Genomic DNA, 22,800 nt, shown 5'->3' on the forward strand with positions numbered 1-22,800 from the left:
CAGTGGATCTTTTTCCTCTCTTTCTTACTCTCTGGCCAGAAAGCAAAGGAATGGGGTACATGAGAGTGTTATAACCATGGCAAACATCTCCGAAAAGAAATCTTCCCATGCACAGATTTGTTTAAAAAGTGCCAATATATTGCTCGGATAAAGGATACGTTTCTTACATCCCGGTATCTAGGTAAGTCTTTGACGCACTTTGAGATTATAACAGGTACAAACTGTAGTTCTTGGTGTCAGAGAAGGGGTAAAGTGTTTTTGATAACTTGTGAGACCTCGGAGTTCTTAGATGGGACATTCCAAGACACTGAAGCTCTGTCCCACCCCAAAACTTGGGCTCTTGAAAAATGCTCCCCTCCAGGTGGACACATGGCCTAAGCAACACTAATAAAAAGAAATCCTGCGACTTTTGCTGAATCTCTTAGAACAGAGTTTTGTTCTCGGTGCCCAGGGTGGAAAACAAATAGAGCTGGTTGCTGTGGCCATCCCTTTTGGGAATGCTCGCCTGAGCATCAACACAGGTGAAAACACAGCCAAAAGATCTAGGAACAGATGCTCTGGGCTCAGAGTTATAGCATCTGTGCACCTGGATCCAGCTTTGCCTGAAGCTGATGGACTTTACCATTATAGGGCCAACAATCTTTTTTTTTTTTTTTTACCACCTCACGTATACCAGTTTAAATTATGTACACACTCAGCGGCTTGGAGAGGATTTCAAGGAGTAGTTCAGTACCTACTTCACTAGTCAGTTAATAGCAATCATTCCTCTCCTTGAGACGCTGTCGCCAGGCTCTTTAAGTCCGTCTCAGAGGCGCTTAGAGAGGAAGAGAGGTAAAGAGAATGAAATGGGAGGAAGTGAGTTCCAAGGCGCTGGAGAGATGCAAGACACACCCACCGACCCTTTGTCTTCTCTGTGAAAGTGAAGGAAAAGTCTACTTGGGGAAAAGAGATTTACAGTCATGTGAGACCTTAAACATTAAAAACAAATAAGTTCTAAAACATAAACTTACACGTAGACACACACACATCCAACCTGTGTGAGTGAGCAGGCAGAAAACACATTGGAATTATAGATTTTACACTCTTGCAGAGATGGGCAGAGTTGACACGCCTTCCTTATGTTATTCTGGAAAGAAGAAAATGTTCTTTCTAGAGGGCCGGAACCAAGCTTTCAGCTCCTGTCAAAAAGCCTGAGAGAAACCCGTCCTGAGTCTGGTTTCAATGAGCGGGTTCCTCGTAAAGCAGACGAACAGATGACATACGGAAGAGCTTTCCGTTCCATGAAAAACAATGTGTAAGAGATAAAAGGAATCAAGTAAATGCAAATGGCTTCTCTCCAGGGGTTAGGAGAGTTGAACGTTTTGATCTCTTTAGTGCAGGAAAGCTATTTTGTATTGCGTGTGTGTGCTTTTCTTTGTAAAGAAAGTGGTTTTGTCTAGACCTGAGACTGAGAACTTACTGCTACGGGCAGCTCAGTGTAATTGTTAAAGGACGTAGATTGCACACGGGAAAGGCCTGGGTCTAACTCTTAACTCATTTATTAAATATGTGACCTCGTCAAGTGACTTCGTATCTCTGCGCCTCGGCTTCATTACAAAATGAGCAAGAAAATAACAGTGCCTTCTTGCAAGGGTGACCGTAAGGGTTCAATGACGTATTTCTGGTAAGGTGCTTAACCCAGCAGCCGGTATGAGGCAGGTATTCAGTAAACATCATTTGTCCTGTGGTCTTTATGTTGTTACTAGAATTACTAGTTTACGTTCCTAAACATCACTCATAAAACAAGGAATTATTCCAATGGTTTAACCTACAAACTCGAGTGCCCTGGAAAGACTTTTAAAAATGGAAATGATACGAGTTAACTTATCCTCAGAAGTATAAGAATCTGGGCCAGAGAAGTTTTAAGAATGCTTATGATTTTTAAGTACCATGTATTCTTAGTCAAAGCAAACTGCTCCACCAGAGTTCTAATTATTTATTTAAAAACACATACATACACCATTTGTGTTACAATATTCAGAACTTCTGAGGCAGGATTATCTTTTTTTCACGTGCCAAAGCTAAAATTTCCACTTAATACAGTTGTAGAAACAGTAGCTAGTATACATGGGGGCTGCTCCCAGGCCAAAGGTCATGCTAAGTGCTGTGTGACCAGAAGCGTTCGATTCCGTTGTTACGGCAAGTCTACAGGTTAGAGACTGTCATTGCTCCCATTTTACAGGTGGGAAAACTGGGGCTCTGGGAAGTCAAGTCACGTTTCTAACGGCATCCAGCTCATAAGTGGTGGAGTCAGGATTTGAACCCGGGTTTGCCGGATCACGAAGCCTGAACTCCTAACATGTTACAGAAGCTGCAATAGCAGGAGAGAGAGAGGGAGGGAGGAGAGGGGGATGACACAGACACAGTTTGGTCGGTAGAATTAGATCGAAAAACAACTATGCCCAGAGGAAAGTCCTGTGATTTCTCACATCTGGAAAATGTGTTTTGTTTTTGTTTTTAAATAAAAATTCAATCATGCCATTTCTCTGCATAAAACTACCCAAATAGAACTTTGACACAGTCCAATCAAGTCCAAAGTCTACCACAGACCACAGCTCATTCCCTGTTCTTCCTCTCACCTGTCGACACACCAACCTAGTTCTCACTGAAGCCCTTTGCCCTAGTTCTCTTTCTACCTGGGCATGCTTCCCTGGTCTTTCCATGATGACCTTGCCTCCCTGAGCCCCGTCTCTGAAGGAGCCCACCACTCACTCCATCCACTCTTTGGGTCTGCCGAGGACCCCTTAGTCTCTGATGTCCTCTCCTTAATCTGTAGTTTCCTCATTTCCTACCCCCTGGAATGGAAGCCCCACGTGGGCAGAAACTTAGTCTGCTTCCCTTTCAGCCACGCCCCCAGCAGTGACTGGCATACAGAATAGGATGAAGTCTGGGAGCTTGACCACATGCCCTCCGCGACCCTGAGCGTCCTGGTGTCAGGCACGGCAGCCCTTGTTATAACAGGGTGGCCGAGACACAGTCCTAAGCCTGCTGAGACTTCGTGATCCAAACCCTCCCAGTTCCTCAGGTTAAAGAGGGAAGCAGACACCGTCATCGGCATCGTATTCACACATGAAATGTCCAGGAATGAAAATTACCCCCCACTCGGATCGATCCTCCTTCCTTGGTGACTCCATCCGACACCTCAAAATCCTGATGGGTCAGGAGGACGAGTGAACCAAGTGGAAGCGAACGCACATTAACTGCAAACAGAAATTGCACGTCTCGCAGAAGGTTCAGGCGTCTGTAGAGTCGCCTGAAGGGACAGCTCGCGTCCCGCCGGGGGCGTTGGTTGGACCAGGATCAAACCGTTCACCAGGGAGAAGGGAAAGTGGAGGAGAGCACACTCAGATCTTCAAAAGAGACACGTATTTGAATATCCAAGGGTACAGCAGGCCCTTGGGGGGAACCGATGAAGACCTCAGACAGTTTTACAGAAATGACCCTTTCGCCGTCAGACTGTGGGAGTCAATTGACACTTGAAACCACAGCGGCTTTCTGGGTGGCGCTAATGTATTTGTTGGTTTAAAGGACTGGAAATAAGCATCCCTGGGGCAGATACTTACAGCTTGGGGGGAAAGGGTAGTTCTGATCATTTCACTGGATGATCAGATTTCATGCGTTCATTTAAATATTAAAAAGATGGGAACTCTTCGCCAAAACATTCTCACATGGATAAAAGAAAGAACGGGTTTTGGGGGTATGGGGAAAGACTTCTCATCTATGCGCCTGACACAACATATCTAAATATTTAGTGACGAAAATGTTGGGCTCTGTGTAACGTGGGCCAACTCTAGCTGCTCAGCCTGCGTTCTTGCAAAAGCTTCCTGAGGTCCCCGGGGACTGTCGGTCACCATGGGGCAAAAGTATGCTAGGGACACGCTCTGTTCCCACTCCCTTCCTCACCCACGCATTTCTAATCATTCGCATGCTACAAAAATCTAGAACTTACAAAGGTAATCCAAACACAACACCGGGCTTTGCTCCAACACAGGCAAATACTGTCACTCACGTTAGATGTTTGATTTTGGATTTAACGTGTGTTTACTACCCAAGACGGTTCATCTCTTAACCCTTTTCTTTCCCGGTCTCTGCCCTTCACCCTCACTGACATATAACTACTATCATTAACCCAGCATCGCTTATCAAAGAGTTCATGGTCATAAAAACACTGGCGGGCATTCCGGATACACATAACAGAGGTTGTCTGTATCCTTGTTGTTACTGTCTTATTAAAAATTTTATTTATTTATCTTTAGAGGCGAAGGGAAGGAGAGAGGGAGAGAGGCAATGCATGGTTGCCTCTCGTGGGTCCTCTGCTGGGAACTGGCCTGCAACCCAGGCATGTGCCCTGACTGGGAATAAAACCGAGATCCTTTGGTTCACAGGCCTGTGCTCAATCCACTGAGCTATACCGGCCAGGGCCCTTGTTGTTTTTTTAATAAAAATTAGATCATGTTAGACATAGTTTTTGATTGCTGTTACGTGCTGTTGTTATGGGTTGAATGTTTGTGCCCACACGTCGCATGTTAACTCTCACTGTGGTGTTAGGGGATGGAGGCTTCTAGCCAGTGCTTAGGATACGAGGGTGGACACAGTGAAAAGACATCTATGAATCAGGAAGAGGGCGTTTCCCAGATGGCAGGTATGCTGGCGCCTTGGGCATCCAACCTCCAGAACTGAGGGACACCCGTGGGTGTTGTTGAGGCCCCTGCCATGTGGAATCTTTGCCATGTCAGCCTGCATCAGATAAGCCCGCCACAGTATTCCCACCTGGTCGGTGCCTCCAAATCTGCCTCGCATTTCAATGGCTGCATAATACTTCTTAGGATGGATATACCAAAAGATATTTAAGTCATTGCCTAACCAATAAATATTCTGCTCATTTCTATTTTTTAAAAAAAATTCCCATGACAAGCAATGCTGGAGAAACTTTGGTGTTCCAAAGTCCTAACTAAGTGCTTCGTGTCTGTAACATAGAGGCACAGACATGCAATTGCTGCACAGGGCTGTCCAAACTTCTGGGGTCAACACTGGGAGAAGAGCTGTCTTGGGCCACACATTAAATCCACAGACACTAACGGAAACTGATGAACAACAAAAAAAAGTTCTGCGAATAATTTTCACGATACCCGCCACCACAGATAAGCCCAAAAGTCCTCTCATAATAACCCTAATTCTGCAGCAGCCCTTTCAATCATCTCTGAAAATCGTTGAGCAGGTCCCGGGTTCCTGATCACTAAGATAGAAGATGTACATGTCCAAGTAATACACGTAAGTCATGTTTTAAGTAAGTTGATGATTTTGTGCTGGGCCGCATTTCAGCCATCCTGAGCCGGCTGTGGGCTGGGAGCTGTGGGGAGGACTCCTCTGTGCTACACAGTTTAAAAAAATAGACATTGTCAGATGACTTCCTCCCCAAAAAAGGCTCTAGAAATTCACATTTTCAGCAAAAATTTGGTGGAGTGTCTCTCTCTCTCTCCCCCTGCCTCTCTCACCCCCAAAGATGGCCAGGACACGAAGCAGCGAGAGCACTGATCAGATGCACAATATTCAACACCTATTTACGAGGAGGGCCCCACGTATCCTTCTATGAGTCCTGTCAGCTGTGAGAACACCAAGGGTAAGCGTGGGGCCTGGGAGAGAGGGCAGGCCGAATGCAGGCCGCGGGGACCCCTGTTAAGGAGGGTGATGGTTCGTTTGGAACTCTGGGGCTCTGAGAACAGCTGGCCAGAAAGTGGTAGGAGGCTCGGGGCAGAAGGTCGGGGAAAGCGACCAAATCCAGAAGCATTACATTCTCCAGGGTGGACAGACAAATGGCCAATGGGCACCTAAAAGGATGCCCAGCATCATCGATCATTGGGGACGGCGATCAGGCCACCACATGAAACCACTCCCCACCCACCAGGAAAGCTGCAATCTAAGAGGCAGACAGCAATGGGTGTCAGCAATAGTTCGTACAATGAACTATTGTACGTTGCTGGTGGGAAGGCGGGATGGTGCTGTTACTTTGGAAAGCAGTCTAGCGATTCCCCCGAGAATTAAACACAGACTTAGTTTATGATCCAGTATCTCCATGCCTAGGTACATAGCCAAGAGATTAAAAACCTATATCCACGTCAAAACTGGTACATAAGTGTTCAGGCTGCGTCACCCATCACAGCCCCCAAATGGGAAGAACCTAAATGCCCGTCAGCTGAGGAATGGAGAAACAGAATGTGGCACGTGCGTGCAATGGACTATTACTCGGCCATGAAAAAGTCCTGCCCCCCACTGCGATGGGGGTGAACCTCGAAAACATGCCGCCAAGCGAACAAATCCAGATACAAAAGGCCACAGATTATGTGTTCTGTCTTTATACAAAAAATGTCCAGAACAGGCAAAGCTGTAGAGACAGAAAGTGGATTCAAGGTTGCCAGGAGGTGGAGGAGGGGGGATCGGGAGTGACCGCTTAAGGGACTTCTTTTTCGGGTGAGGAAAATGTTCCGGAATGAGACCGTGGGGATGGCTGTCTACCTTGTGAATATACTAACAAGCACGAAGCGGTGTACTTCACAAGGGTGAATTTTCCAGAATGTGAATTGTATCTCGATTTTGAAAAGGAAGCTGTAGAAACACATAAGAGCGTGGCGGGGGGCGGGGGGCGGGGACGAGGAGCACTACACGTGAACAAGCCGTCCTCGGAAAAAGAGCCNTGACCGCTTAAGGGACTTCTTTTTCGGGTGAGGAAAATGTTCCGGAATGAGACTGTGGGGATGGCTGTCTACCTTGTGAATATACTAACAAGCACGAAACGGTGTACTTCACAAGGGTGAATTTTCCAGAAGGTGAATTGTATCTCGATTTTGAAAAGGAAGCCGTAGAAACACATAAGAGTGTGGCGGGGGGCGGGGGGCGGGGACGAGGAGCACTACACGTGAACAAGCCGTCCTCGGAAAAAGAGCCGCAGCTGGGGTTTCAGCATTTAAAACGACGGCCAACCTCGTAAATAGTAAAGTGCCAGCAAAATAAAATCATGGCGAGACTCAGGTCCCCACCCGTCAAAGTGGCCAACCCGGCGAGATTTGGCGACTTTGTGGGGAGGGGGTATGAAGAGCAGTACGTGTATCTTTGCTAGAAACTTGAGTGACACATGTCAGTATTTAAAAATCCGCAAACTCTGCGCACTGAACTCCCCCTCTAGCCTGTCACCCCGTGTCATACAGAGGCGTGCTGTTTACGGGACTAGTGTGACTGTGGCCGGAGACTGGAAATGGCCTAACCTCTGGTGCCTGGGGACCTGGGCGAGCCAGCGATCATTCGTCCACACGATGACCAAGTGCGCCACCGGCATGGACACCCCAAGATAGCCAGTGAGTGATGAAAAGAGCTACAGCCAAGTGTCTGCACAGCTGCCCCTGTGTTTTTTAAAAATGATGTTGAGGGGTGAAGGAGAGGATCTGAAAACACCCACGCTTGGAACACCTGTGGTCACAAGGCACTGCACGGAGTGCTTGTCCCTAAGGAAGGAAATTTGGGGCCAGGGTGCAGCGGGAGTCAGAGTCCCCGCGGTGATGTTTTCCCCTGCCGTTCATATGTATCTGAGTGTATGAAGTCTCATCCTCACCCACGTCACTTAAAAATGTACAAATAATAAAAAGAAAAAACAAAGGAGAGGTGTAGAAACCAGACGTGGGATTTAAGGGACGTTTGACCTACTTGCCCCCTTGCCTGGGGCTGGCCCTGCAGTGGTGACAGGCTCTGTCACTGATGAGCCCGAAGCTGCTCACAGGGGAGCTTGGGGCCCAGCAGACTCAGCATCCTGGCGTGGGTGCCCTGCCTTGGGGGCACCTCCAGAGCCCAGTCCTCTGCCCCGAAAACTCAGGGACTTGAATTTGTAAGTCACTGGGAGTCGATGTACCTCTCACAGCTCATTTTACAAAGAACTCACAAATCAACCCCACGGGCAGGTTATTGGTTCAAGAGGAGAAAACAGAGCTGGAGAGGGGACATGGGACACTGGTGCCCTGCCACCCAAGGGGGTCCTCCCTGTGGGGACATGCGGGGGCACCTTATGGAGGGCAGGATGCCCAGAGAGCCCAGAACCTGGCTGGCACGCCTGGAGTTGACTGCACGCAGGGGTGCCAGACTCATTTTCACCAGGGGCCACATCACCTTCGAGGTTACCTTCAGAGGGCCAAATGCCATTTTAGGACTGTGTAAATGGAACTGCTCCTTAACCAGGGACAAGGAGCTCGGCACTGTTGCTGGGTAGAAACGAGGTGCCAGGCCAGATAAAACCAGGTGGAGGCCGGATTGGGCCCATGGGCCTTGTGTGTGCCACCTGTGGGCTACAGGACTCAAAAGTTCATGCTCCAAGCTGTGACAACCTGGTGTGATGACGATGACGATTAAAATCTACCTTGTTAAGATACGTGAGGCAATAAAAATACTTCACAATATCAGAGGTTGGCCTCTGTGAGATTGTTTTTGAATTGGAAACTGTCATTGGAAACTCCTAACATCAGGCTTTCATGGAAATATCTTCTCATCTGCTGGGGGATCTCCCCCAGAACTGAGCGGATGCTTCTAGACGGGGAGGACCCCAGTTATCCCTGCACCCCCAGAGCCTCCTGCCGGGTCTCGGGTGCAGGGTACTGAGGTGAGAACTGCCCCCAGCACTTCTAATCCGGGGGTGCTGGCTGGGTCCCCACATCTACAGGTCTGACAGGTCCAGGGTCACTCTGAGGGTCAGGGACACACGTCCCAGCCCTGGCGGCTACAGATGGAGCCGGACTCCGCCTCCACGTAAGCTGCACGCGTGGGGATTTTAACCTAGCCTGACTCTGAGTGCACGTCCTCGATTGCTTTCATCTTAGCTTCTGCGAGCCTGCAGCCTCGTCCGCTGGCCCGTGGGTCAGAGGAGGTGAGAGCAGCTGAGAGTTGAATCGAACCCCCGCAGGTGATGAAGCCCCAACCCCCAGTACCTGGGGTCTCGTTAGCCGATGGTCAAGGGAAGATCGAGTCTGTTAGGGGGAGCTTCATTGCAGTGTGTCTGTGTCCTTATTAAAGGGGCAGTTTGGGCTCAGAGTCAGACACACAGAAGGAAGATGCGTGGGCGTGGGGTTGCAACAGGACGTCTAGAAGTCAAGGAACGCCTGAGGCCCCCGGAAGCTTGAACAGAGGCAGGAAACAGATTCTGCCCCCCACCCCACCATCATCCTCAGAAGCGAGCAACCCTGCCACCCCTTGGTCTTGGACTTCCGGCCCTCAGCACTGTGAGACAATACATGTCTGTTGCTTAAGCCGCCCTGATGGTGACGCTTTGTCCGGGCGTCCCAGGACCCTGAGATGGGTGTTTCCAAGGTGAGCCCGTGGCTTTGATCCTTCTGTTTTAATTCCACCATAAACAAGATCCGCAATCCCGTCCCCAAGGGAGCGCCGGGTGACACTGACCTTCGTCGTAGAGTTGAACGGTGTGGGTTGACACCATCACTGGCCTCCCGTTTGGAGTGCAGTCTCTCCTAGATGCCTCCTGGAACGGAACACAGGCCAGTGTCATGCGAGTCTTTGTGGGGAAAACCAGAAGAACTCAAGGCCACAGGGGTGCCTGCCTCAAATTAAACTTAATTTAAAGGCTCTGTTTCTGGAAACGCTCCAGTGTTCTGTCGGAGAGACTCCGTCCCACTTGAAGGACTGGATTTCTGGGATCGTGACTGTACCCCCTCGTCTGTCCCTCATCTGTCCCTCATCTGTCCCTCGTCTCAGGAGCCCCACAAGCCCTGGCAGGATGGACCGCGGCGTGCGGGCGGAGCACCCAGATTAACTGGGGCACCTGTCGAATCAGCAAGGAACAATAATTTAGCATGTGGACACCGAAACCTGTGAGGGACACCCTGCCCCGCTGTCCACACGCGTGGGCACAGCCCGCGGCGTCCAGACCCTCAGTCAACAAGCCCGTCCAGCACAGGACACTCTTCCTGCCCCACACCCGCCCCTGCCTCTCACGGGGCGGCCTCTTTCCAACTGGAGGCCACCGCCCTGCTTTTCTCCCTCCTCTGACATTTAGCACAGATGTTAAAAAAGATTTTATGTATGTTTGTGTGTGCGTGCAAACCGACATGCATAGATATACATTCACATGGGAGGAAAAAAGTCAAGGAGAACATATGTTACATGATGTCATCTAAGTCACACAGTCATCTTCAGGGGTGTCCAACCTTTTGGCATCCCTGGGCCACACACATCAAATACATTGTGACATGTAACCACAAAAACATCTCATAATGTTTGAAGTCAATTTACGCTTTTGTGTTGGACCTCGTTCACAGCCGTCCTGTGCTGCATGTGACCCGCGGGCCACAGGTTGGCCACCCCTGATTCTGAACGATTCCTCTAATAGTTGGCATTAGTTGAATATTGATTTTATGCGAAGTGCTTTGCATATTGTGTCTGACTTTGCTCATTCTGTGAGTAGTATGATACATGTTAATAGGTGCACAGAAAAATAAAAACTAAAAGACCAAAAAGCAACCTTCTAAAGGTGGGGACCTCCGGGGGGGATATGAAAGACTTTTCCTTTCTTTATACTTTTCTAATGGTTTTCATTGTTTAAAATAAGCTGGTGTTCTTGGGTTTATCGTGAACTCTACCAAGAAATCATGAAAGCTAAACATCAGACCCATACAACCACCACGCCCGGAGGTTACAACAGGCTTTCCTAGGCCAATACGTGGTCTGCAAAGTTGATTTATTTGGCTCACAGAATTTTTAAAAAGAGTTTTAGAATCAGTTGCCACTACTTAAAAAGTAGAAGATTTTATCAATGCTGGTGTCCAACTCCTGATGATAATAATAAGGGTCTGGGGACCTCTTGACAGCGCGCTTGGCCAGCGACAGCAGGCTCCAGGCAGCCCCCTGCCCCTCATTCCCTATTGCTTTGCTCCCTTTTGTGACGGCCCGGCCCTGGAGGACAGGGGCTCCATGACTTGGAATCACTTGGGGTGCCTGAGAAACTCCTGAGGCCTGGGCCCACACCCAGAGGTGGCATTTAGGTTGGTTTTGGTGGCTAGTTGTCAGGAGTTTGAAAAGCGTCCTGGGTAATTCCAGCGCTCAGTCAGGTTCGACACCTGCCAGGGGTTTTTGGCCCATTCCTTCAAATCCAGCCTTCCATTGTGAGCAGGACACCCCTCTATCACAGGGGCAATGCCCGTTCAGGGCGTTAGCTTCCTTTTATAGGGATCCCACATTGCATGCACTGTGTCCTAAGTCAAACGGAGTCGATCTCAGAAACGCAGCTGGAGGAAATTTAGGCTTCCCGCCACCTGGTCAGAGAAGAGCCCAGGAGAAGCACCTGGGTGTCCCTAACCTCAGGCTTCCAGAGCACTCTCCTCAAAGGGGAGTTCCTAGACTAGGAGTCCGCCCTGGGGCTGCACGCACCACGGCGAGGAGCTGTGCCGTGTGGAAGCCTGCCCTAGCTCCCACATGCTGATACAACCCGTCTGGGGGCCACTCGGGTCCCCAGATGCTTCTAATGTGCAGCCCCGGCTGTGAACTGCTGATGGACCCTGGGTTTCCCATCGTCGGCCGCCGACCCGTGGGGCCGGATGGCTCTTTGTGGTGGGGCCGTTCTGTGCGTTGTAGGGTGTTTACTGACATCCTGAGCCTCTAGCCACCCAGACCAGCAGCACAACCTGAGTTGGGACAGCCAGAAATGTCTCCAGACATCGCTGAGTGTCCCCTAGTGGGGACGGACAAAATCCCCTGCAGCTGAGAACCACGGGGCCATACCCCCCTGGCAGCGGGTATCAGGTCGGCTCCCTAGGAACCATCTCGGAGGGCCCTAAAGACACAGGGTCCCTCGGCTTCCCGCCCAGCCTTTTCTGACTCCGCGCGTCTCTGGTGGGGCTGAGGGCCTGAGCTTCCCCTGCGCTCCATGGTGGATTCTGGGGGTCCGAACACAACAGAACAACCCCTGGGATGACGGGGTCTCTGTGATAAGCCCCGAGCAGGCCGTCTATTTGGCTGGCATCCCTGGATCGTTAGTCGCAGCTAACGATCCAGGGACCGCCGCTCCGCTACCTTGTAAGTGTCTGTTTCCGAATCATTCTCTAGGTCTTCAGCTCTTTGTGGAATGCTCAGCTGGTTACCCATTGTTCCTGCAATGGAGAGGGAGAGGGAGAGAGAGGGAGAGGGAGAGAGAGAGAGAGAGAGAGAGAGAAATTAAAGTTCACGACAAACAGAAGCCTAACTGCCACCCATGAGGCTAAGGGACAGAGACCTGACAGGTCCCCATGGTGCATTACCACAGCGGCTCACACTTACTTTGGGGCGTGAGAAGTGTTAGACCGTCATTCAACAAAGTTAAAGTCAAACGCAGCCCGGATGTTCAAGTGCATTTCACTGCCGGGGTAAAGACCATCAGGAGCAGTGTATTCTGGGTAGAAAACATTTTCTCCCCTTTCAGTCACAGCTTTTATACCAAGGGGATTTTACAATGAAGATAATGAAAATAATACAATTTTCAGTACACGCGGCTCTTCAAACTAAATTAGGGCCCCTGTTCAATCTCATCATAGCACTGGTCATTTTTTTATAGCACCCAGCACTACTTGTAATTATGTATTTATTTGGCTATATTTTTACTCACTCATGGATTCAATAAATCCACACTGAGCATCAACTCCGCACCTTACGCTGCGCCAGGCACTAGGGTTACAGCTGGGAATTAAAGAGACGAGGCCCCCTGACCTCACAGACCTGCAACTGGGGGCGGGGTGTGGCTGAACAAACAATAAACAAATAGACCAGGAACCCACAAACCAGGCCATTCCCGATGACAAGGCAGCCTGGTGCAGTGGCCATGAACACTAAGCCTGGAGCGTGACAACTTGGGCTGGAACCCTCTCTCTGCCCCTCATTACTGTGTGTCCTTGGGTGAATTAATTAGCCTCTCTGTGCCTCACAGGAGTCCCATGCACTCAATAAGTGAATGAGTATAAAGTTAGATGAAGTGCAACTCATAATAAAGAACATGTGTTTGTTAAATAAAAGACATGGGGTAAAATACTACGAGTGACAGTAAGTTGGTAACATACCAAGAGGGGGTCGTGGTGGAGGGTGACTCTGGAGTCAGGTAACAATTGACCCCAACCTGGAGGGCAAGACAGAATAGTCAACCCCTGTCTCCCATCCTCAGTAAATTGTAAGCACCATGCCAGCAGGACCCTGTTTATCTCTTGTTCTCAGCCCTGCATTCGAGTTGATCAGGTGCTAACTATTCCTCGCTGGTCGGCTGGAGGGACGCATCATGGATAACCACCCCTCCCCCGCTTGCCCTGAGCTAGACCAGCCCATGTACAAGCACACTAAGCCTGTTGTGATCATAAATGTTATAATCCTAACAGCCAGCAATTACTTAGCACGCTCTCCCTCCAGGACCTGTTTCCAAGTGCATTGCCCGGGTCTTCTCGTTTGTCCCGACGGCACCTGTGAGCTAGGCATCACCCTCACCTGGTTCTAGGAATGAGGAAGCTGAGTCACAGGAGGTTCCATTGCTTCCCAAAGGTCGCCCAGGAAATGATGGCGGAGGCAGCAGCCGAACTCAGGCTGCTGTGCGCCCGACTGCTGGGATTGTCACCGCGTATCGTCACCGCCCTCCGGAGGAGGGAGTCGAGTCTCTCTGAAGCCGCCCCCAGGACACATATCCAACATGTGGCTGAGCAAGGGTGTGACCCCGAGTCCCTCAGGTTCCCAAACTGGAGCTCTTCCAGCTTCCCTGAGGCCTGCGGCCTTGCCACCTAAACATTTCTGTTTCACACACATGCAGATGATTCCAATACGGTTCCCATCTCCAAACACCTGGCCGCTGGCTCACCTGCTCTGGTGGTTTCAGAATAAAAGCCGGGTCTTTTGGTTTCTGTTTGAAAGCAGCTAGTGCACCCCCAAGGGTTCCCATGGGCCCCTTGCCTCACCTGGTTTGAGTTTTTATGCCCTGGTAATGGATACGTTGGGTAATCAGAAATTCCCGAGGCTGAAAACAGTCATAAATCTCACCACCTGTATCTCACCAAATTCCACCACCTGAGGGAGTTTGGTGGGTAACAGAATCTGGGGATTTTACACGTGTTCTAATCATGGTACGTAATAAAACTGCACAACGGCAAAACATACAGGACACTATTTTTTCTCTGTGCAAACCCCATGAGGACCACACTCCTGACACATCATCACTTCATCTATCAGTGGGACGTTATGAACGTCGGGTTGACTCCTCACACCAGGGTCAGAGGATGACAGTGGGGTCGGGGCGGGGACAAACCCAGCCCACAGCCCGCTTTGGTACAGCCAGTGAGCGGAGCGTGGGTTTTACCTTTATACGCAGTTGGAACAAAAATCAGAGGAATCATGGGTTGCAACTCATCATAATGATATGCAGTCAAATGCTGGTTTTACTGGGAGATGGCCAGGCCCATTTATTTATGTTTCGAGCTACAAGGGCAGAGCTGGGCAGTTACAGGAGAGACTGTGTGGCCTGCGGAGTCTAAGATGTTCACAGTCTGCGCTTTTCCAGAAAACCTATCAATCCCTATCAATCAATCTCTCACTTTGGGTAATACGTATCTGTTTTGCAAATGAAGGGGCTGAGGCAGCTGAGAAATTATACGTTTCGTGTAGTGAGACTGACCAAGATTTGAACCTACTGTGCATAAAAATAATGACAATCACAGTTCTAACAACCACATTAATGATAAAATAGCCACAGCCAATTTGGTAAGTGCTTACTTACCAAGGGTTGAGGCACTGTCCTAAGAGCTTTACTTACAGTAAACTAATTCACTCCTCCCTGCAAATCAACAAGACAGTGGTGTCATCATTCCAATTTTACAGGTGGGAAAACTGAGGCTCGTAGGTTAAATGTGTTGACCCAGGCCACACACTCACCGGACTATGTCTCCACCTAAATCCAGCTTTTTACCCAATGCAAAATTATTTGCCGGGGGGGTTGCATGCTTTTTAAGCTCCTATTAGTCAATTTAAACTCAGTCCAAGTTGGAGGCCACTTTCAGTAGGAATGTTTGAGATTGTGAAAAATCTCCAGGCTGGAGAAGTGTGACATGTGTGGGCAGGAGAGAAACTCTGTCGCCCACAGAGCTGGGGTTACACGGCCCTGTTTTTGCACGTTTTTAAGTAGCCTCTCTGTACTTCAAGGTCAAGTGGTCCGAAAGAAAGAGAAGGCATTTGAACGTCTTTGGGATGTTGCAAAAGCCTCTTCTGCCCTTCCTTCAAACTTTGTGACCAGCAGCATTTATATGGGACAAAAACAAAAGTTTACTGCCACCTACTGGCTGATGTCAGGATCAGCAGAAATGAATATATTCGGCCTGCAAGGTGAGGTCAGAATGTCTGGGGAGGAGGGCAAAGGAAAGAAAGACCTTGCCATGAAACCTTCACAATGAAAATGTCAGTTAAAAGTTTAGCCACTAAAAGTTGGCGATGGAATGCCGGTCTTTTAACGCCCCAAAGACAGTGCAATGAATAAAACAAGAGCCATAACGTGTGGGAGGAGCTTGCCTGGTGCCCGCCCCGTGCTGACTGCTCTAGGCCCAGAGCCAGGCAGCAGGCTGGGTGAGATTGTGAGCTCCAGAGATGAACCCCAAGTTTGGAATCCCTGCTCAGTTGCGTACTGACTCTGTGACCCTTGCGGGGCCTGGGGATTGTCACAGTCCACCCCCCCACCCCCACCCCCCGCTTAAGAGGTTATTGTGAGAACTGTACAAGTTGATGTATATAAGGTGCCCCAGACAGCACTTGGCACACGCTGAATACCGTGCAATGTGAGCCATGGTTAGGGTTACCCTCGTTATTATTGGTTGTTTTCAGTCAGGGTCCCCCAAAGTTGCCTGGGAGTAAGAATCAACCGAGGAAGCTGCCGGCACCTCTGATTCTCACCGAAAAGCCAGGCTGGGGCCCAGCATCTGTCGCTGCAGCTGACACACAGGTGGTTTGCACGACCAGGCATGTGTGGGGAATACCGTGAGGGCCGTCCTCTGTCNGTGTCCCCCCCCCAAGAGGTTATTGTGAGAACTGTACAAGTTGATGTATACAAGGTGCCCCAGACAGCACTTGGCACACGCTGAATACCGTGCAATGTGAGCCATGGTTAGGGTTACCCTCGTTATTATTGGTTGTTTTCAGTCAGGGTCCCCCAAAGTTGCCTGGGAGTAAGAATCAACCGCGGAAGCCAACGGCACCTCTGATTCTCACTGAAAAGCCAGGTTGGGGCCCAGCATCTGTCGCTGCAGCCGACACACAGGTGGTTTGCACGACCAGGCATGTGTGGGGAATACCGTGAGGGCTGTCCTCTGTCCCAGGATTGGGGGCGCTCTGGGAGGCAGGATCTTTTTGTGAAAAGTGGGAGTGTCCTGGGCTGACCTGGCTGGGCTGGCCGCCCCATCGGCCCCTCAAACACTCTGGGAGGTGAGTACCCTTTTCATCTCCGTTGGACGGATGGGCAAACTGAGGCTCAGGGAGGTTTAGGCCATCATTCCCGTGGCCTTTTCTCCAGCCTCCAATGGGGGAAACATAAATCGGGTAGAGGTTTTCATCCAGAAGAACAGACTCATGGGAAAGAGCTGGCTTTGGTTTTGAAAAGGACCAGGTTTGAAGGTGATGTCAAAACGCCCTTTTAGTTCGTGAGTGGATGGTGCTCCTTGTTTTGATTGGATGACATTAGACACACCTGACCTTAGACACAAGCGCCATATGGCGGAGGGATTTGGTTTTGAAATTGGACTCGGGTTTAAGGGCCTAGCTTTCTGAGAACGCGGGGAAAATCTTCTGCTGGGTGGGGGGTCATTCAGATGAGAAAGTCCCTTTATTTCTCCACGTCCCAGCTGTGTCCTGAGGCCAGTCCTCCAACTGGGCCACAGTTCAGAATCGCCGGTGGAGATTCAAATCCCCACGAGCAGGCTCCAACCAGGCCTGATTCCATCAGACTCTCCGGGGCTGGGGCCCAGGCATCGGTGTATTTTCAACCTCGTTAGGTGATTCCCATGATAGCCAACGATTTTGGGGTGAGCAAATGCCCCACCCGCGCTGGGGATCTCTTGAGTGCTGCCTTCTCTGACGCGCAGAGCCAGGCTGGGGCTTCCGGGGTGCAGACACCCATCACAGCCAGCCTGGGCATCTGCGCCCGTTCCCTACCCCTTCAGGGCACTCCTCAGAGGGCCCTCTGCTTTGTGAGTCTGCAGAAATCGAGACATACCTCCTGGGCCTGCAGCTTTCCGTCCCTGAGAACAAGTTGCAAGCGTGCGGGCGCCCGTGCTCCTGGGCAGCCCCACCTTTGCGGGTGGCTGTGACAAGTGAGGATGCGGAGTGGTGGCGGGGGTGGGGACTCCGGGGGGACAGCCGAAGGGCTGAGTCCAGAGCGCTCACCTTCGCCTCCCCCGAGAAAAAGCTAAGGAGTGGGACCGGCCTCNCCAGGCTGGGGCTTCCGGGGTGCAGACACCCATCACAGCCAGCCTGGGCGTCTGCGCACGTTCCCTACCCCTTCAGGGCACTCCTCAGAGGGCCCTCTGCTTTGTGAGTCTGCGGAAATCGAGACATACATCCTGGGCCTGCAGCTTTCCGTCGTCCCTGAGAACAAGTTGCAAGCGTGCGGGCGCCCATGCTCCTGGGCAGCCCCACCTTTGCGGGTGGCTGTGACAAGTGAGGATGCGGAGTGGTGGCGGGGGTGGGGACTCCGGGGGGACAGCCGAAGGGCTGAGTCCAGAGCGCTCACCTTCGCCTCCCCCGAGAAAAAGCTAAGGAGTGGGACCGGCCTCCATGAGCCCTTGGAAAGCAGTTTCCTTGTGGGAAATGCCATGTTCACGTCGCTGGCAGGATTAAGCACCGCTGAGGGTTTTTTTGTGGGCCGTGCACTTCCGATTTGCGTGCATTCACTACTCTGGCCCTTGCAAGAGCTTTCTGGGTTAGAGGCTGTTGTTTGCTTAATTTCCTGGTGAGAAACTGAGGCACAGAGGGGTTCACCACAGTGTGGCGGGGAAGGTTAGATGAGGCGGGCGCGTGTGGGCAGCAGGGAACCCCCGCGTGGTCGTGGGGTATGTGCATGGGCATATCACAGACAGAGCTCTCTGCATATCATGATCTCAAAGTGCTCTCTTCGGAAATACGCTGCTCTGTTTCTGACTCACAGCAACTCGCCAGCGCTGTTTTTCTAACTGGGCCCCCCACCCCGGGGACATTTAGAAATATCTGGAGACACTTTCGATGGTCACGACTACCGCCACCTAGTGGTTAGAGCCCAGAGATGCTGGGGAACATCCCATAATGCACAGGGCAGCCCCACAGCAGAGAACGATCTGGTCCTGAGTGTCCCTAGTGCCGAGGTGGAGAGACCCTGCTCCAGGGGTTGGACTTAGTGCTTTTCTCCTTCCCCGACGGCCCAGGGTTCCCTAGGGGACCCATGTTTCTGATGAGCTGGTTCGAGAGCCAGTCTGCCCGTCCACAGTGGTGAGACAGCAAACCCTCTGGAAGGCGTGCAGACCCTGGCTCGCACCAGCTGGGGGCGGAAGCCTCCACTCCTGGCCTGTACGGTGAGCGGTGGCAAGGGGCCCATCACAGATCTACCCCCATCCGTCGTTTGTGAAGGTGACAGGGGTACAGTCCATGGGGCGTGCGGCCCAGTGGCTTTGTTACACCAACCACTGGTGTTCATGGTGCCTCGTTTTGGCAACAGGTGAACAACCAGCCCACCCCCTGGGAACCCATCCAACACCAAACCCGGGCCCAGTGGCCCGGGAGGAAGGGCAGTCAGTCTGCAGCTGCGGCAGCGAAACAACTGTCCAGCGGAAGGGGAAGGTCCTCGAAGGGTGGAATGGTGGCAGAATTAGTCACCGAGCAAACAGAAACACCTTGGATCCGTGTGGTGGCATGTAGGCAAACTGGGAGCCCTGCTCACCACCCAGCGGTGGGCAGTGCCAACATGGCCGGGCTGGCACTCCCACCAGAACACGCCCTCTGCCCCCTACCCCAAAGGCTCGGTCAGTGTGAGTAATGAGAGCAGGCCTGCTCCACCAGGTCCCCTAGTCCTGTGTCTCTCTGCAGTGTCAGGACACGGTAGGTACTGTGAGGAGTGCCCGGTGTGGTGGTACTGGCTGCCTCCTCCTCAAGGGGGCGCACGAGACTGACCTCCAGGCCTCCCTGGGCCTCCCCCCAGGCCCCAGCTCCCCAGTCCTGCTATGAGACTGCCTGGGCCCAGGGGAAGGGGTGCCTTCATCAAAACCAAGTTGATTTTTTTGAATGCTTGGTACTTGCTGTCTTGCTGTTGGAACACTCAATCATGTTTGTATATGTGGCTGATGTTCCCAGAAGGCTTAGAGCTCACACTGCCTCATTCTTCCTGTGGCCCCAAACCCCTTCGGGGGAATGATAGCAGGTGACACTAACGAAGGCTTAATCGGAGCCAGGTGGGGCTGGGATTAGGGTAGGCAAGAGAGGCTCCTGGGTGCACAAGGCAAGCAGGCGGCCTCTCGGGGTTGGGCAGGCACAGAACTGGCTCTGGCCAGGGAGTGTCTCCTGACTGAAGTCCCTGAGGTGCCCGGCTCGCTTCACCCTCGTCCTGGCCCTGGGGCCAGACACTATTCCCATCGTCTACATTTTCCCACCACAGCCCGTCCCTCCCCCATTGCACAGGCAAAGAAACCGAGGCCTCCGTGCAATCCCCTCAGGCCTGAATGCAACCTGCTGGAGGGCGCACAGCGGGCCCTCCGCTCACAGCTGGTCACTGACGCAGCCACCGTCCCCAGACAGGAAAGCTGTGCAGAAGCGGAGTGAGAGATGGACCTGTTTCCCTGCGACTCAGGCGCCCAAATCCTTAACTGATACCAGCCCCGCGCTGGAGAGAGACGGAAAAGCTGCTGACACGGTGACTGGCAGCAGTCTGACACTCGAGCAGGACAGCCGAGCATGCAGGGACTGGGGTCCCCGGGCCGCCCAAGGCTTTCCTGTCACCTCCCCCTGCCTCTCCTGCCACCGGAAACCAGCCTCCATCAGCAGGAGCTCTCTGCGGCCCGTCGCTCTCCCAAAGGGCGTGCCTTCTTCCTTCAAAGATCGCCTCCCCGAGTTTCAGAACTCGGGAAAAAAGATCTTCCTCGATGCGTGACATTGGCTGGTTGACCCGCTCTTTTTAAACTGAAAAATCCCTCGGGTGCGCCCCCTCTTGGTTTTTATTTATGGAGGAGCAGGGCGTCTACCCCCCAGGCCTGGAGCCAGCGCCCTCTTAGTTGGGTGTGGAGGGGGGCGGGGGGCGCCAGGCACTACTCCCTGGTGCAAAGTGGAAGGAGGAGCCAGAACACTCAGCCATCAGGATGAACACTACATTTTAACACAACCTTTCCGAACCCCAAACAAATGCTGTTACTGATCCTGCCTTTGGGTAACACGTTATTTTCTTCATCATAGATCTCTCGGTGTTGGTTTAAACAATTTTAAATATTGCCTGGAGATATCATTTATTTTGCAGACTTGAGTTTTGTTCGGACGTCTCTTAAATTCTGTGCCAGAGGGGGGCGCTCATGTTACTCAAGCCCTGGCCTGGACTGGATGCGTCCTTTCTGTGAGACCCGGAAGGTGCCCCTCCCCTGCCCTGGCCCCTGGCCCCATCTTCCTAACTGTAAAGTGGAGATGACGATAATGTCAACACAGATAACAGCAGACATCGGTCACACGCACAGGCGTTCAGGTGCATTGGTCGCCTGGGCGCTCAGGAACTTCACTTTGATGCCTGCACTGTTATCACACCCATTTCACGGACCAGGAAGCTGGAGGCCCGGGGCAGCCACCCTCCCATCATGGGACTCTTCCAGGTGGAATACACAGTTTCTGCGGTCATGCAGCTCGGGTTTGAGCCGAGAGCTGCTTCGGAGCGTAGTTCAGAACGCACTCAAAGGTTTATTCTCCCTGCCTCACTAGCCCCCCCTGCCCCGCCCATCTCAGACGATGCCCCCAGGTGCCCCCACAGTCAGCTTTACCATGGGGCATTCTTATCGTGACGGTGGTCCCCAAATGGCATTCCTTACTCGCCCTCTGATGATTCCCCCCAAGGTTTACGCTTAAAATGGCCTTCACCGGTTCCATAGGACCAGGAGCCGTTTCTGTTGCTTGGCCCCTGACGCCGCCCACCCTGTCACTTCATCCTCTCGCTGCCTTCCCAGTAGGGCTCAGAGACGGTGAGACTGAGGCCCAGGGACCCGAGGCCACTCAGGGAATCAGTGGCAGAGCTGGGGCCACACAACCCCTGTGCTCCTGTGTGTCACCACTGGCCCGAGATCACAGACCCTCCCGCCCTGCTTGTAGGAGCTGAACCGGGTTACCTGTTGAGCCTCTGGTGGGAGTGTCTTTGGTCCCCTTGTGCCACTTGGAGCTGCTCCTGTGCAGGGCACCTGGTCTCCAGCTGGTGCAGCCCAGTCCCAGCGGCCAACTGAGCCCAGGTGCCCAGCCCTTTGCTTCCTCATCCGGAGCCTGCTGGCTGAACACACAGGGCAGGGCAAACACCCGCCTGGGTGGGGCCGTCCTGTCCCCTGGCCACCCTGGGGAAGCAGCTTCTCTTGCTGGCTGTCCCTGTCTCTCTCTAAAAGCCACCCAGCTGATTTCTCTCACGCTCCCGCCTCCCTGGCGCTCCAAGCAGCCTGTCTGTCGCCCCTCCCCCACTGCCGCTGGGGTGGATCTGGGTGGCTAATCCCCTTCCCCAGTCACCTCAAGTCCCAGTCACAGCAGGGAAAACACGTTCTGTAAGGTTTTGCAGTCCTGTCTGCCTTTCACCTCCATTTATTTCAGATTACCAGCTCCAACACCACCTACCCAAACCACCGACTTGGAAGGAAGTCTCATTCCACCCGCTGCCCCTGCCCCTACTCACATCAACACTACTCCCCAAGGGCTTGGGATACTGGAGAGCAGGTAACAACCTAAGGGGGGCTCACTGCCCTGGAGACAGGGTGTGGCATTGGAAAGGGCATTCTTTCCCTCTGCAGGCTGGAAGGTTGGGACAGGCTGTTTAATTTCTTCAATTCCAGCAAGGGTATTCATTCCAGAGTTTCACAAGGATATATGCAAAACAGTCTGAGAGCACCAATTAAACATATGGCTAAAGGAGGTAGAAAAACAGGAGTGGGTACGTCCACGGGGTCAGCATCATTAAAAATGTGCATGTTGATTTACAGGCTTGTTACAAAGCTATGGCTTGGAGCTTCCTAACAGCCGGTGCGAAAAGGGAAATGGTAAATTATACTGCTCAGTATTCTTGAGAAACCACGTAGGAGACACGCCAACCAGTAATTACTGTGGCTTTATTTGTTAACAGGCTCATCCAAGCATCCACACCAGGCTCTCTGAACACCAGGTGAGTGCCAGGCTATCAATAGGCCCCAGTTCAGAGCGGTGGGTGCAGAGACCCTCTCCTCGGCCTCCCTGGGCTCACTGCGCTTGAACACAGCATCCTGCAAATAAACACAGAGCCACAGAGGGTGATTCTTGGTAGGAAACAGAGCCAGGGCGGCTGAGAGAGAGAAACAGGGAGGCAGAGGAGGCCCCTTTCAGGAGGCAGCCCCGAGGGGACAAACATAGCATTTAAATAAACACTGAATCCGCCCTGGGACGCACCATAATGAGGGCTGTAAACTTGGTTCCAGCTCAGTGCTGGAGCTTTAAGTCTGGAATGTAATCAAGCCAATTATGAGGCAGCTGTCACGCGCGCGGGCACACACTGCTACCACGAGCAGTCGG

The 22,800-nt window shown here is 51.9% G+C and overlaps 1 protein-coding gene across 14 annotated transcripts in view; it reads right to left on the reverse strand.

Moving 5' to 3' along the window:
- The window catches only part of BCAS1 (brain enriched myelin associated protein 1), an 80,384-nt gene extending 58,694 nt beyond the window's left edge, over positions 1–21,690 (reverse strand). For 4 of the 14 annotated variants that reach the window (XM_037059925.1, XM_037059930.1, XM_037059926.1 and 1 more), the window contains exons 1-4: positions 21,390–21,689; positions 13,113–13,168; positions 12,097–12,173; positions 9,472–9,550 (exon numbers count right to left, since the gene is read on the reverse strand). In XM_037059925.1, coding sequence (XP_036915820.1) covers positions 9,472–9,550; positions 12,097–12,168 — 151 coding nt within the window. In that variant the 5' untranslated portion in view covers positions 12,169–12,173; positions 13,113–13,168; positions 21,390–21,689. Of the gene's footprint in view, positions 1–9,471; positions 9,551–12,096; positions 12,174–13,112; positions 13,169–21,389 lie in introns of all 14 variants that reach the window. The other 10 variants (XM_037059937.1, XM_037059933.1, XM_037059936.1 and 7 more) reach the window with 5 other exon arrangements.
- Positions 21,691–22,800: the final 1,110 nt, after the last annotated feature.

The sequence above is a fragment of the Sturnira hondurensis genome, unplaced genomic scaffold (genome assembly GCF_014824575.4).
Source record: "Sturnira hondurensis isolate 20B ecotype Veracruz unplaced genomic scaffold, ASM1482457v3 Scaffold0011378, whole genome shotgun sequence".
Classification (NCBI taxonomy): domain Eukaryota; kingdom Metazoa; phylum Chordata; class Mammalia; order Chiroptera; family Phyllostomidae; genus Sturnira; species Sturnira hondurensis.